Source organism: Malaclemys terrapin, chromosome 8 (assembly GCF_027887155.1).
Source record: "Malaclemys terrapin pileata isolate rMalTer1 chromosome 8, rMalTer1.hap1, whole genome shotgun sequence".
NCBI lineage: Eukaryota > Metazoa > Chordata > Testudines > Emydidae > Malaclemys > Malaclemys terrapin.
The window spans coordinates 96,786,280-96,800,349 of record NC_071512.1 but is presented as its reverse complement, the minus strand read 5'-3'; the positions used below and the strand labels follow the sequence as shown (position 1 = coordinate 96,800,349).

Below are 14,070 nucleotides of genomic sequence, written 5' to 3'. Positions count from 1 at the left end.
TGTGTAATCTGAAATTTAATTGCACATGGTTACCTAAGGGTCACATTTTGGCCCTGATCCCATCGAAACCCCAAAATTATCAGCTAAGTAGGACTTGAACCAAGCACTTGTTTTTCTTAAATGACTCTTGCCAGCAAGTTAAAGAAGGATCGGCTGGATGAATGGACTATAAGGTGGATAGAAAGCTGGCTAGATCGTCGGGCTCAACGGGTAGTGATCAATGGCTCCATGTCTAGCTGGCAGCCGGTATCAAGCAGGGTGCCCCAAGGGTCAGTCCTGGGACTGGTTTTGTTCAATATCTTCATTAATGATCTGGAGGATGGCATGGATTGCACCCTCATCAAGTTTGCAGATGACACTAAACTGGTAGATACACTGGAGGGTAGGGATAGGATACAAAGGGACCTAGACAAATTAGAGGATTGGGCCAAAAGAAATCTGATGAGGTTCAACAAGGACAAGTGCAGAGTCCTGCACTTAGGACGGAAGAATCCCATGCACTGCTACAGACTAGGGACCGAATGACTAAGCAGCAGTTCTGCAGAAAAAGACCTAGGGGTTACAGTGGACGAGAAGCTGGATATGAGTCAACAGTGTGACCTTGTTGCCAAGAAGGCTAATGGCATTTTGGGCTGTATAAGTAGGAGCATTGCCAGCAGATCGAGGGACGTGATCATTCCCCTTTATGTGACATTGGTGAGGCCTCATCTGGAGTACTGTGTCCAGTTTGGGGTCCCACACTACAAAAAGGATGTGGAAAAATTGGAAAGAGTCCGACGGAGGGCAACAAAAATGATTAGGGGGCCTGGAGCACGTGACTTATGAGGAGAGGCTGAGGGAACTGGGATTATTTAGTCTGCAGAAGAGAAGAATGGGGGGGGGGGGGGATTTGATAGCTGCTTTCAACTACCTGAAAGGGGATTCCAAAGAGGATGGATCTAGACTGTTCTCAGTGGTAGCAGATGACGGAACAAGGAGTAATGGTCTCAAGTTGCAGTGGGGGAGGTTTAGGTTGGATATTAGGAAAAACTTATTCACTAGGAGAGTGGTGAAACACTGGAATGGGTTACCTTGGGAAGTGGTGGAATCTCCTTCCTTAGAGTTTTTTAAGGCCCAGCTTGACAAAGCCCTGGCTGGGATGATTTAGTTGGGGATTGGTCCTGCTTTGAGCAGGGGGTTGGACCTCCTGCAGTCCCTTCCAACCCTGATATTCTATGATTCTATGACTCCAGCTCACCCCCTGAGCTTGCATCTGCATGCTACTAAACTCACACCATTCTTGGACCAGAGAGAGTATTCCATGACCCAGCTCTCCCCACTAAGCAACAAGCAAAGAACAATGCTAAAGGATTGCAATCAGTCAGTTAATCTAAGGCATAACTGCTGGCATCTCAGTTCTCATGAGGGAATGAGGATCCCTGGAATACAAAAGAGCTCAGATAGTTGTGAGGTTATTAGGAAGATTCTGTCACCAGGCGGCATTGAATTGCAGGCTAATAACTGATGTTTCTCCTTAATTATGCTCACTGACAGGTGGGGGGGAATTCTCTGCTATTCTTGCTTTCAGAGAACAGAGAAATGAACTGGTTACCAGCACAAAGCTAAAGCTTTCTGCAGGGCTTGAGGAATAGAAATCTCCCTTCAGCCCAGAGCCAGGGCGTTAGGGCATCAACATAGCTAGTCCAAAGATGTTACTTCAGGTTAATGACCACCCTAGAATCCACCGGCTTCCCCCTTCTTCCCCACTGTGCTTAGCTCTATGATCCACATGGGCTGAAAAATCCTATTGTACAGGCCATCTGCATCCTCATAGTTCAACATCCTTATGGGCCTTATCTGACCTTCCGCCTTGTCTTCACTCGGGGGAGAAAAAAAGGTGTGTTCTTAACTCAAGTTAACTACCAGGAAGTAAATCCTATTGGAGTTCAGGCAGTTTGTAGTTTTCATGTTAGCAGGTTGAGATAAACCCCCAGCTTCCCTGGAGTCTTTAACTTGACCTGCTAACTCCCTTGAAAACTACAAACCACTTTGTTTTCAGTAGGGTTTTATCTTGAGTGAAGAACACCTCTCTTTTCCCCCCTTGTAAAGACACTCCCTTAGTGTGCACACAAATACATTCAAACTTTCTCGGCCATTTCCAAACCAAATTGTATAGCTCCTCTTCACCCATCGCACTATAAAAATTACAATAAGCGTTATGGTTCTACTTAGCCAACTGGTAACAGGGCAAGAAAAATTAGTACAAACAGGATTACCAGAGAGTCATTTCCTTTTGTAAATTGTTATACAAAGCACGTGACGTTAATTGCAAGTCTCTGATGACAAGAAAATGACACAAAATGTAGCCCTGAATCTGTGTTTCAAATTGAGCCCCAAGCGCTTTTTGTGTGTATTAAATGTCTTCCTGGAAACACTTCCACAAGGATTTGGAATATAGAATCCCCTCTGGTACTTAGTATTTATTCCTATTTCACTAATGGGGGCAAATAATAACAAAACTCTTGGCCTCGTCTGGATATTTTATCAGTCCAGTTCCTGGTGGATAAATGTTCTCACTGGGGGGAAAACAAAGTGTGTGTGGGGGGACCCACTACAATTTACACTAGTTGACAGCATCACCAGGGAAGCCAAGGACCGTCCCATCTTCTCATCCCCAGGGCTAAACTCTCCAGGTCAAAGTTGGAGCACATGGGTTGGGCACTGTGGGGGAATCTTGCACTGCTATTTCTACTCTGGATCATTTCTGTGGATAAATGACAGGCTGGGGCGATCGGTCAGGCACCCTGCAGGAATGCTAAATCCACCCCAGAGTTGGACACCACAAAATGTGCACATTTTCTAAAGCTGTCTGACAGTTTTTGGTAGTGTTTCCCCACACAAGTACATATTTCCTAGTGAGTTTGAGGTCTGCATCTAGGCTCTGATGGCCAAAGAGCTGGCCAATGAATGGCACAGACCTGTTGAAAAGGAAGGTTTGCATGAACGATATTTTTATTGAGGATTTTGCACATCAGTGAATTATTTTAGATACCCACCCACTCATAAACACAACACCTCAATGGTTCCTTGGGGCTGATCATTTAAGAATGAGATACTTGCTGAGGGTGAGATTCACGGCTGAATGAGTGTTCTGCATTGTTCACTAAGCCCCCATAAATCTGTCCAAGCATGTCTTTAAAAAAGGACCTGGTGACTAATGACCCCCAATCTGCAGGAGATGCCTGAAAAAATGCATCCAGTTCCCTGTTCCACAGGCCCCTGCCAAGCCCTCCATCACACAAGCCCTCAGCAGTCCAACTTTCACTAAGCAGCTTCTCAGGAATCAGAGAGCAAACAATTTGTTTATATCAAGATGATTCCTTGATTGGGTCCATCAAACTTACTGTTAGAAGCATGCAAAAATAGTGCTTTGCCGTGATTTATCTGTGTTTCAAACCAGTCTGACGAAGCGTCTCTCACCCAATCAACTGGGAAGGAGAGAGGGTTTTTTAACACCTGCTAATACAATATCATTATCAGCTTTCAGTACAATGGATTTTGTGCCGGGGCAGTACATTTTCATTATGTTTTTGGTGTCAGAAAACACAAAGGAGAAGACTCTCGCACGGAGTGGCAGGAAGGTGTGGAATGACAAAGAGGAGGCCACTACTGGACAAGGAGACTTCCTGACATCAGACACAGACTATACACAACTATGTCTCTGTTTGTTTCTTTTTTCTCCCCCTCTTCAATTTCCATCAAACCCATTAGCGTAATTTTTGCCCCAGCTCTATGAGCACAATTGAACAGATAGCCTGACTGTGCATACTACCAATCCTAGCTCAGTCTTTTGAGCCTTAAAACCTCTGGGAATTCTGGGCCAGTAATCCTCCATCCAGAGGGATAAATGGAACCAATCCAGTGTCACGGGTCAGTTTGTTATATCCCAGCCAAGGAGCAGAGGTCGGTGCCTTCCAGACTGCAGTCTTGGAGGACATAGGCTGTACCGGTCAAAAGCCGGTTTCCACAATGTTTTGTTTTCAGTCTCTAGTGGGTTGGGGGAGAGAGGCAGACGCTGCAGAGCGCTGATAGCTGAAGTGCTTCCATATGAGGATGATGGGAAAGGCAGGGACAGGGAAGAGAAATCAGAACTTGATTACTGTTGGTGTGTGCCATGGCCACAATCTCTCTCTCTCTCTCTGATATATCACTGCTGCCTGCTAACAGCTGCAACCGAGGCCCTGTCCGACAATGCACTTCTCAGTAGATTCAGATGAGCATGCTTCCCCTCTGGAGGAGCCTAGCAGAAGGCTCATGGGCCGTGACTATTCAGCTGTGCGCTGCCTCAAATACAGGGCAGCCGTTAAAAGCCACATGGTAACCTACTGTGGAGCTCAGAGAAAAATATATGGCAGGCACTGGGGCAAAGAGGTGAAAAAAAAAAAGCATTGTTCCTAATGTCCCGTGGCAGCATCTCGTGCAAGATACCATCTCCAGGCCTGCCTGGCTCTGGCCTCTGCAGGGAACCAAGTGCATGGAGCATTTATATGGTCAGGCCCATCCTGCATATCTGAACTGCCAGTGTGCCGTTTTGTTACTAACGTGCTGTGTAACTGCTAGCCTTGCAGAAAAAACCTGGCAAAGTTTGTGAGAATAAAACAACCCGCCCAGTGCTTTTAACATAGGAGAGAGAAACTCAGAGGTCTTTAGTCAACTTCCATTGAAGCCAGTTGGGCAAAAATCCTGAGAGATGCTGACCTGCATCCCTTACTGTTGTTGAAGACAACGGGCGTATCTCGGGAAGGGGGTGGAGGGGATTTGCCTGAGTCAGCACTTCAAGATTTGTCCCCATGTATTTTAATAAAGGAAGCAGCAGAACAGAGTCCTTATGATTTAAGAGTGCGAGCCACTCCTTTGTGGTATCAGGATCAGCAGAGGCCTTGAAAGGGTGGTGGCAGAATCTAGCAAACAACGGGATCAAACACAGAAAGACAGCACCAGTCTCGCTTACTGTTCTGACAGACCCAGCCACCTGTTTAATTAAAGCCGCCAGTCCTCATTGCTTCCTGAAGCCGAGCCTGAAAGCCTCTTAGAGATGACCTACTTGACTGCCCGCAGAACCTTATTTAATACTCATGGCGAGCAATGGCTCCAAGCTCAGTTCGGAAAGTTTTGCAAATCAGCCATTAAGGGCTTAGATTTCTGTGAAACATCACTGCGTTGGCTTTGGCACTATGAATGATTCCCCTCCCCTCCTGACACAGCAAAGGAACTTTTAACCTGTTAACTTTAATTAAAGCTGCTGCACTTAAGGGTATATAAATAGAGATCACTCGCTGACAGCGTGCTGGGGTCGGGGGGGGTTACTGTTTCATGGAAAACTGAAGTAGTGATTTTTGTTGATGGGTAAAACAAAACAGTCATTCAGAAACCTGTAGTGCAGAACTGTTGCCACAACCCCAGGTCTCTCTTTCTTTTACACACACAAACACAACATTCAACCCAATTTTGTTTGGAGGGTAGGGTGGGGTGGGAAATGTCCAATTCCTTTCACATCACATATCCCTAGCCGTTCACTGACAACGTTGTTTTAACGTCGCTGAGAGGAAATGGCGTGAATGTTTCCAGAATAAATTTGAAATGTTTCAAAAAAAGAAAACGAGGAAATCAATGAATGGAACCCCCCACAACTGTCTAAAACCCCAGTAATTAAATTACAGAAACTGCTTCCAGCCTCGGGGAGGGGAGTAAAAAACCAGGAGAGAGCCGTAGTAATTTATCTTTTCAGATGGCAAAGTAAAGAGGAGGTGGGGAAGTGCAGCTCGTGGATAAATAAAAGTTCATGTTTAATGTTTTCATAAGTACAGGGCTGTTTCTTTGGTTTCCAACCTAAGGTTACAGGAGATATGGGGGCTGCAAATCTTTGAAAGTATCCAAAAACCTTTTTTCTAATTATTTTTTTGCACAAATCACTGTCCAAATCCCCTTTCCAAAAAAGTGTACTGTAGTTCCACCCATAATTGACCTGTGCTGGGTTGTTTCATGAGTGCTATCAAGCATGCCTCCAGCAGCTACAGGCAGGAAGCACCTTGGCACACTGCTCTATTCAAGGGCAGAGTAGAGGAAGGGCAGAACCATTTTTCATTGACAAAGAAAAACAGACCAGCCCACAGTTTTGGATCAGGCTGTGAGGGGGAGGCCAGTTCACCTGCTTTGCTTTCAGATTTGACCCCAAATGTGACATGGAAACCAGACTTTAACCTATAGGGGCAGCCAGTTAGGCTTATGTATTCATCAAGGGCAGAGACCAGTGCAAGCTGCCTAATATAACCCTAAATAAAGCCCCGGTGAATTGATCTTAGGCGATGCAGCTTCCTTGTTTGGCTCACCCCAAACTCTTGTTGACTTCAGTGAGAGTTTGAGCAAGGAATGCAGGATTGATCTGGAGTCTTGGTAACAGTCCTGGTGCAGCCAAGGTCTGTGTAACCAGACAGAAATTTCAGGAATCACAAGATCAAACAATGCTAAAAAGTTCAAGTATTTTTGAGTTTTTAATGGCAGTTGTTTATTCAGTCCCTGCAGTCTTCTGATGTAGTCAGAGCAATGTAATCAGCTGCCAAATTGCTACAAGTGGGGGTGAGCGTCCCATGTGGGGATGCTGCGGTGTGGAAACAGGTTTGGCTCTCAAAAAATTAAGGGTACTCACCACCAAATAAAGCATGGTATAGAGCGAGAAGGAGGCGTGACCAGAGAAGAAGGATTTCCTGTAAAACAGAGAACATGTCTGAACCAGCCATTGAAATATTAGATTGAACCTGTCTATGAATAATCTTACAACAGGGGAATTAAGAGATGTAAGGTACACCCTTATTTTTTCAGTATGGGCTACCTGGCATCGTGGATGGGGAAGCAACTTCTCTGGGGCTGCTGCTCCCCCCATACCCAGCAGGGTAGAGAGTGAGTGGATGAGCAGGATATGTATTGAGCATTGGCTCCACCCCCATCCTGACACTCCAGCCAATGCAGCTGAGCATGGCGACATGACAAGAAGACCAGTAGCAAATTATTTCCTCTATGGATCAATAGGTGGAGAATCATGGGATTGCAGTTCCCTTCCTGGACTGCTTTTGGGGCAGCACGGCTATGAACTGTTATATACTCAGCAGACTGATAACTTACAAACTAGCCCCAAATATCTGGGAATTTCTATAGAAATAAAGGTAAACACCAATCCAGGTACATTAAGTATAACTTGTAAAGTTCACCTCCCCCCGCCCCCCAAATAAAAATTAAATATCCAATGAACACGACACAAAAAAGACTTTGAAAAAGAGTTCCTGGCACTGTTTGCTGTCTTTACACAAAGGAAGGGCTGCTTTGCCGTGTAGATCCAAACCACTTAACTGTGATGTCAGCTCTTATGGTAAATTCCCACATTGAGCAAGCAATCATAAAACAATGGTGTTGGAGTTAATAGAAGGAAGGAGAGGAATTATTCAGAAGAGTTCAATAACTCCTTAGGGAAATTGCCAGTCAATAGTAGTAGCTCCATGACAGTCTTTCCAGAGAAGGAAGTTTTCAAATGATCCATTGCTGGCAGAAGGGACCTGAGGAGTATTTTGTGGGACACCATTTTGGCAGAAACAACAGTTTTCCCTCCTATATTGTCAAGGAAATGCCTCTCACCTGGCTTCCTGGACTCTGCTGTCATTTCCCCTACAGGTGTAGTTTTGAATGTAGCCTTTAGAGCAGTCGATTACTGAAAAGTCTGGATTACAAACGTCCAGGAAATGAGGTCGCAAGCGACCGACGGACACTTTGGCAATGTCTGTGAAGGACTGGCTGATGGCACAGCCAAAGGCAAAACAGCCCACTTGTTTGTAGAGAGCTGCCACATATGGGTTCTGGATGAAGGACCGAGACTTCTCCTTTAAGTAGTGAATCCGGTAGAACTCCCCTGTTATGATCTGAGGGAGGAATTTAAAAAATATATATAAATAAAAAACACATTTTGCATTAAGAGGTCATATGAGGTAAATGTGCAACCACACAAGATAATAAGATCTCAGAATAAATGAGCATTTGTTAAGAAATAAACTACAGGGTCCTGCATTCAAGTCTTTCAGAGCCCCATTAATTACTGTAGGCTTACGGCCAAATGCATATTAACACTTCTTAGTGAGAGAATTTTTGTTTCAGACAGAAGGCGAGCATGTTTCTGAACGATACATATTTATCCGCAAATCCTGTCTTAGAAGCAGACTCAAGTTAAATAAATATTGATGGAATTCCAAGAACAACTTGCCCATCTGAAAGCTATTAGATGCCATAATATCTCAGACTCACGATTCTACCTCAGAATGCAACACGGGGTTAAAAATAAAATGCTTTTGTTTATTGGCTGGAGCACCCCTAAAATGGCACTTACCAGTCTCTCTCTTTCCCCCCTCTGTTAGCCTGCAGGTAACAGTGACATGCCCAGAGACATGAAGAAACTGGCCTAACCTTTTTTTTTTGTAGATTCTAGCTATCCCATATTACTGTGTCAACAAAAGCAGTCAGCCAGACCTAAAAAGATTTGGTATCACCATATCAGTGATTGGACACTTGCTTCATGGACGTCGCAAGATACACAGTGCAGTTGTGGCCCAAATCAACAGCAAATGATTCCAAAAGGCGAATATTTCCAAAGAAGCACTCACTTGGCCTGAATCAGTCAGCTGAGCAAGAGAGAGAGAGAGAGAGAGAGAGAGAGAGAGAGAGCGAGAGAGCGCCCTAGGAATGCCACTGTTCTTAATATAACAAAACCGCAGTGGATTACAGCATTTTCACCTTTTTGCTGTGTTGTCACTATGTTGTTGATGCATAAAGCAGGTAGCCCACCCACAACAGGAAGGTAAATAAAAGACCAGTATATCAGTACACTCCTTTTCAGAAATCTCCAGTCATTTTGTTTTCTTCACGCATGGATGAAGCTGAACTTGAGATCCCTTAAGTTCCAGAAAAACCTTTGTAACCGGATGATGTTCATGCAATCATAGATATCAGAGACAAAAAATACCTGCTAGGTGTTCTGTTCTTCTCCATCCTAGTGCAAATTGTTCCCTAATTATATTTTGTATAATTTACAATGCTTTGCTTTTTCTTGTTCTGAATAGCTCAAGTAATGGGGCTTCCGGCATGTCAAGTGGGAGAGCGTTCCGCCACCTGCAGAATCTCACCATTTGGAATTCTCTTCTCCGACACATCCTAAATGTCCCATTTTTCTTTATACTTTCCAGAAATCAAGACCAACATTTTTTTTTTCAACGTAAGGAAAAATTCTAAGGCCAAGCTAGTCATTGGATCAAAATCTACTCTTGCATATGTTGGTGTAAAGCCGTAATAACTGCATTGACTTCAAATGCTCCAGCTCCCCCAGATTTATACCAGTGTAACTGAGATCAGAATTCAACCAAAAGCTAATCAGAGAGACAAAAGAATCAAGGTTCCTTGAGGAGCAAGGTTACTATATTAAATTCCATATAGAAAAAAAATCTAGCATTTCAGAGGTAGGCTGTTGTTTTTTTATTATTTTTCATAGCTTTAAAAATATGAACACAAAGAATCAGATTCTTAGATCCTCAAAGTATTTAGAATCTGGCCCAAAATTTGCAATGGCCAGACCCATTTAAATCATACAAAGCTTCTATAAACACAGGACTTTCCTGGGAATTCCAATGATCCTTGTAGTTATTAAGCAGCAAATTATGTATTTCTTGTGCCATGAGGGGGGGAGTGTTGTGGATTTCACAATGTTGTCATAAATCATAGTTATGAACCTGAGGACCTGGCTTCTTGTAATCCTAACTCTTAAAAGGCAATTTAATGAAAATCAGGCCATGAAATGAAGTCTAAATGTCTCACCTCTCCAAAAGAGGCAAAAGCTTAAATTGTTCTGTCACGTTACACACCTAGTTTTTGAGCTCCAGATTTACAGCTTTAGGATTTTATTCATTACTTTCAATGTTTTTATACCTGAGTAATAAAATGAGGTGTTTTTTTTTCTCCCTCACTCCCCTTTCTGTTCCAGTCAGCAGCATTGTGATATGTAAATTTAACTGTCAGGAAAAATGCCTTCATGCTAATCCCTTTCTGAAACAGCTAGCAATATTCTTCACAGCATGGCAGCCAGCCAGCTCCATGCAGAAGAGAATTCTCCCCTACCTACCTTTTTAAAAACTTGGCACAACTTTTGGAAACTAATAAACTGGAAAAGTATTGCAATTAGACTAAGAGGAGATGAAACTGTATCATGGTTTGAACTCTGAGTACCAGGGCTTGAAAAACAAAGGTTGACCTAAAGTAACTGAAATAATAGCTATGCAGGCTTTATCAAAGGGAAGTAAAAAAAAAACCCCAAATGCTGCAAGCAGGCACTTATACTTCCATACTTCTTGGAGAAAGACATCGGGGCCATTGACCTGCCATGAAGGGTTTACAAACCACAGTCACATTTTACAAAAGAATATTAGCATCGAGCTCCCTATGGGCTTGACTGAGGTTGTCTGGTCTTGCAGCTGACCTGTTCCAGAGTCATTTTCCCTTGAGAATCCAAATGTTCTGCAGATGATGGTTCATCTAGATTTTGGACTATCTTCAAATGCAGGCTGCGAGCCAGGAAGTATATTTGCATGAGGACCAAAAAAGAATGCCTGAACATTTCTCCTGTGGCAGAACACAGTTCATTTGTGTCATGGAAAGGACATTCATGCTTTCTAATTGTCGTTTGGAGGCAGTTCTTTTCCCTGCCGCTGTCGTTTCAATTTTCTCAGTGTTTGCTCATTTATCTGCAAATGAGTGGTTTAGGAATCTCCTGTGGGTTTTGTGGGCACTCAGGAATCTATTTCCACTACACACAAAGCCCTGGTCTACACGTAAAATTTAGATTGACCTAGCTTTAGTTAAGCCAACCTAACCACTGGGTAGTTACCGCCGCTTAGGGAGCTGGGTTACCTACACTGAGAGAAAAAGCTCTTCCATCAATTTAGGAAGTGTCTATACTACGGCTCTATAGTGGCATAGCTGCAGCTGTGCCATTCATAGTGTCAACATACTCAAAGAAATGGCCTGTGGATTTTGCCACTCTCAAAGTGAAGGTGTCCAGGCTGCAACTGCACCGCAGAGGAATACCTCACCCCAACTGCATACTGCAGCTTTCTTTGATAGCTGGGTGCATATAGTCATGCAGGGAAGAGGTGCCTGCATCTTATAAGGCTTAGAACTGCAGAGGGAAAATAAATTGAATTAAGGAGGATACTTGACACCACAGGATGTACCATTATTCTCAGAGTTCACAAATGGATCCCCTTAAAGCTTACACATGTGACCATTTTAAACAGGGACCAACAAAGTCTAGGGATTAATATTTTTTCTCACTGCTGGTGGTCTTGGTAATTGCACAGATGTAGCAGATTGTAAATTGGAGACTTCAGTCTCCTGCTAACACACTGCTGGGTAGTCATGACCCCTCCCTATTTTAGTTAAAATCATGGCTGAACGTTAATGAAAAGCTAAAATAGGGCGAAGTTGTTTTTTGGCAGCGCTCTCCCTGATAAAGAGGGACTTAGAAAACTAATTCAGCACAGATGTGCACAAACTGAAATTTCATCCTGAACAAACAAGTCAAAGGTATTAATCTCCTTTTCTGACTTGTGTCTCCAGCAAATAATTTGCATGTGGTATATAGAGAATTTCCCAGTGTGAATTGCTGGAAATATTTAACATAGTCACTAGTAAGAAACAAATATCAAACTTTTCTCTCTAGTATCTTCTACAATCTTTCTGATCAAGTGTAAGTTTTATATGCAATTATCATCAATTATCCAGTTGCCCCAGTAATTACACTTTCAGGGTCTTTCTAATCAGTTTTGTCTCCAAGGTATTGTTTTTCTGTGTCTTGCCAAATGGGAGCACTTAACATTGCAATATAAAGTATCTGACTATCCACATTTGTATTCTTATAAATTAGCTGATCTAGAAAGCTTGTTGGTTTTTTCCTCAAGCTATCAAGATCTGACAGTACATGGAGTTGGGTACAAACAACAGTATTAGCCATAAGGGGGCTCAGAAAATGGAATAAAGAACCTTTTACCTCTAGGGCATGGCTTCAAATCCAAGCCTAGCTGGAAGTGATTGCCAGTTGTTACCACCTGTTCAGTGGCCTATGTGAAATAGGTTTGTGGCCTCACTCAAGATCAGAGGGTGCAATTCATCGCTGTGCAGAAAACCACCACAAAGCTTGTGCACCACAGACGGCCCTCTTTGAGGACATCAATGATGCGTAAGCCTTGTGCTGTCCTCCGCACAGATTGAATTTCAGTCCTAGTGAGCAATTGCCCCTCCCTTGTTAGCATTCAGAACAGCAAGGCCAAGAACTGAATGGACATGAATCATTCTCTCCCTGATACAGGGAGTCCCTCCACAACTAGCTTTTAATGCTTACTGGCTGGTCAGTGTGGAGAATCTTGTATTATCACAGCTCATGCCAAGCCTCGTCTATGGATAAAAAGAGGCCTTCAGTCTCCATGAGGGTCAAATATTTTCCACAAGTAAAAGCACAGAGGTTAGTCTATTACAAGAGTGGGTGGATGAGGTTCAGTGGCCTGCAATGTGCAGGAGGTCAGACTAGATCAGCAGTTCTCAAACTTCATTGCACCGTGACCCCCTTCTGACAACAAAAATTACTACACAACCTCAGGAGGGGGGAACCGAAGACCGAGCCCGCCCAACGCCCGCCATCCCGGGGGGAGGGGGGAAGTGAAGTGGGGCAAAGCTGAAGGCCAAGGGCTTCTGCCCTGGGTGGGAGCATGTAACCGTAGCCCTGGGTGGTAGGGCTTGGGTTTCAGTCCTGGGCGGTGGGGCTTGGGCTTCAGACTTGCAAGATCCAGGGCCAACACCAGCCTTGGTGACTCCACTAAAATGGGGTTGCGACCCCAATACAGTTTGAGAACCCCTGGACTAGATGATCATGATGGTCTCTTCTGACCTTAAAGTCTATGAGCATTTAGTAGAGGTCTGAGAGCAAAAATCTTAGGGGCAATTACTATCTCAAGGGTCTCATGCATGTGTAATGCCAAGGGCAGTCTTTGTCTCCAAGTCAGTAAATATGTAGGCACTGAATACAAATGCATATCCTACTATGTCCTGAGAGAAGCAGAAGTCTTCACCTCTAAAGTTTACTTAGCAAGAGCTCTGGCATTCTTCAAGACACATAAAACACAACCCGGACCTTTCGCTCTGGCCTAAAGATTCTGCCGGTACGAGTATTTAAAGCTGGGAGTTGGAAACATGAAAATTTTTTTGTTTTATTTATTGTCCTAAATTGCCCCTACCTGCAGTCATGTCTTTGAAAAGCAAACATTTCAAATGAAAGGAGAGATATTGGTGCTTTGTGGATTTGGAAGGACTTCATATTATGTTACAAAAATTCTGGTATCTGGGTTACATCTGAAAAAGAGGTTAGCATGACTTGAATTTTCCATATATTCTGCCATAGCAAGAAATCTGTTTCTTAAATCACTTGTTAGCCATTTGTATCACTCAGCAACAAATAACTGAGCTTTTGTATTTTCCTTACCAATTTACTTTTGTTGTGAGTGAAGTGAAACCTACATAGAAAACATCCATTTCTTTCAGGGAAACTTTTTTTCTTTTTAATTGACCTGCCATTTCATGTTAGAAACTTGATGGATTAAATACTCAGTTGATTATGTTTCCAATTGCACTTCCAACTCTTGTATTTGCCACTGGCTCACTACTGATCAGAAGCAGATTCTGCATGGAGCCGACATGACGGTATGTCAGGCAGTAATGTGAAAATGAGATTTTTTTTCATTTTATTTTATGGCTTTTCCATACTTGGGGGTATGGAATTTTACCTGCAGGGTAAAAATTTCTCCTTGTTTATAGATTTTTTTTTTCCACTTTCACTTTTGGAATGAGAGACAGAGAATTATTGGGACTGTTTGCCCATGGCTCTATGAATAAACTGGCTGGCAAACGATGCTGCGATCAATTAAAGCTGAAACCTGGCTTCGTTTCAATTCTGCT

The 14,070-nt window shown here is 43.3% G+C and overlaps 1 protein-coding gene across 1 annotated transcript in view; it reads right to left on the bottom strand.

Annotated features, from left to right (window-relative positions):
- The window catches only part of PLPP3 (phospholipid phosphatase 3), a 69,224-nt gene that overhangs the window by 15,861 nt on the left and 39,293 nt on the right, over positions 1–14,070 (bottom strand). The window contains exons 3-4 of the mRNA XM_054037220.1: positions 7,666–7,946; positions 6,686–6,743 (exon numbers count right to left, since the gene is read on the bottom strand). Coding sequence (XP_053893195.1) covers positions 6,686–6,743; positions 7,666–7,946 — 339 coding nt within the window. The remainder of the gene's footprint in view (positions 1–6,685; positions 6,744–7,665; positions 7,947–14,070) is intronic.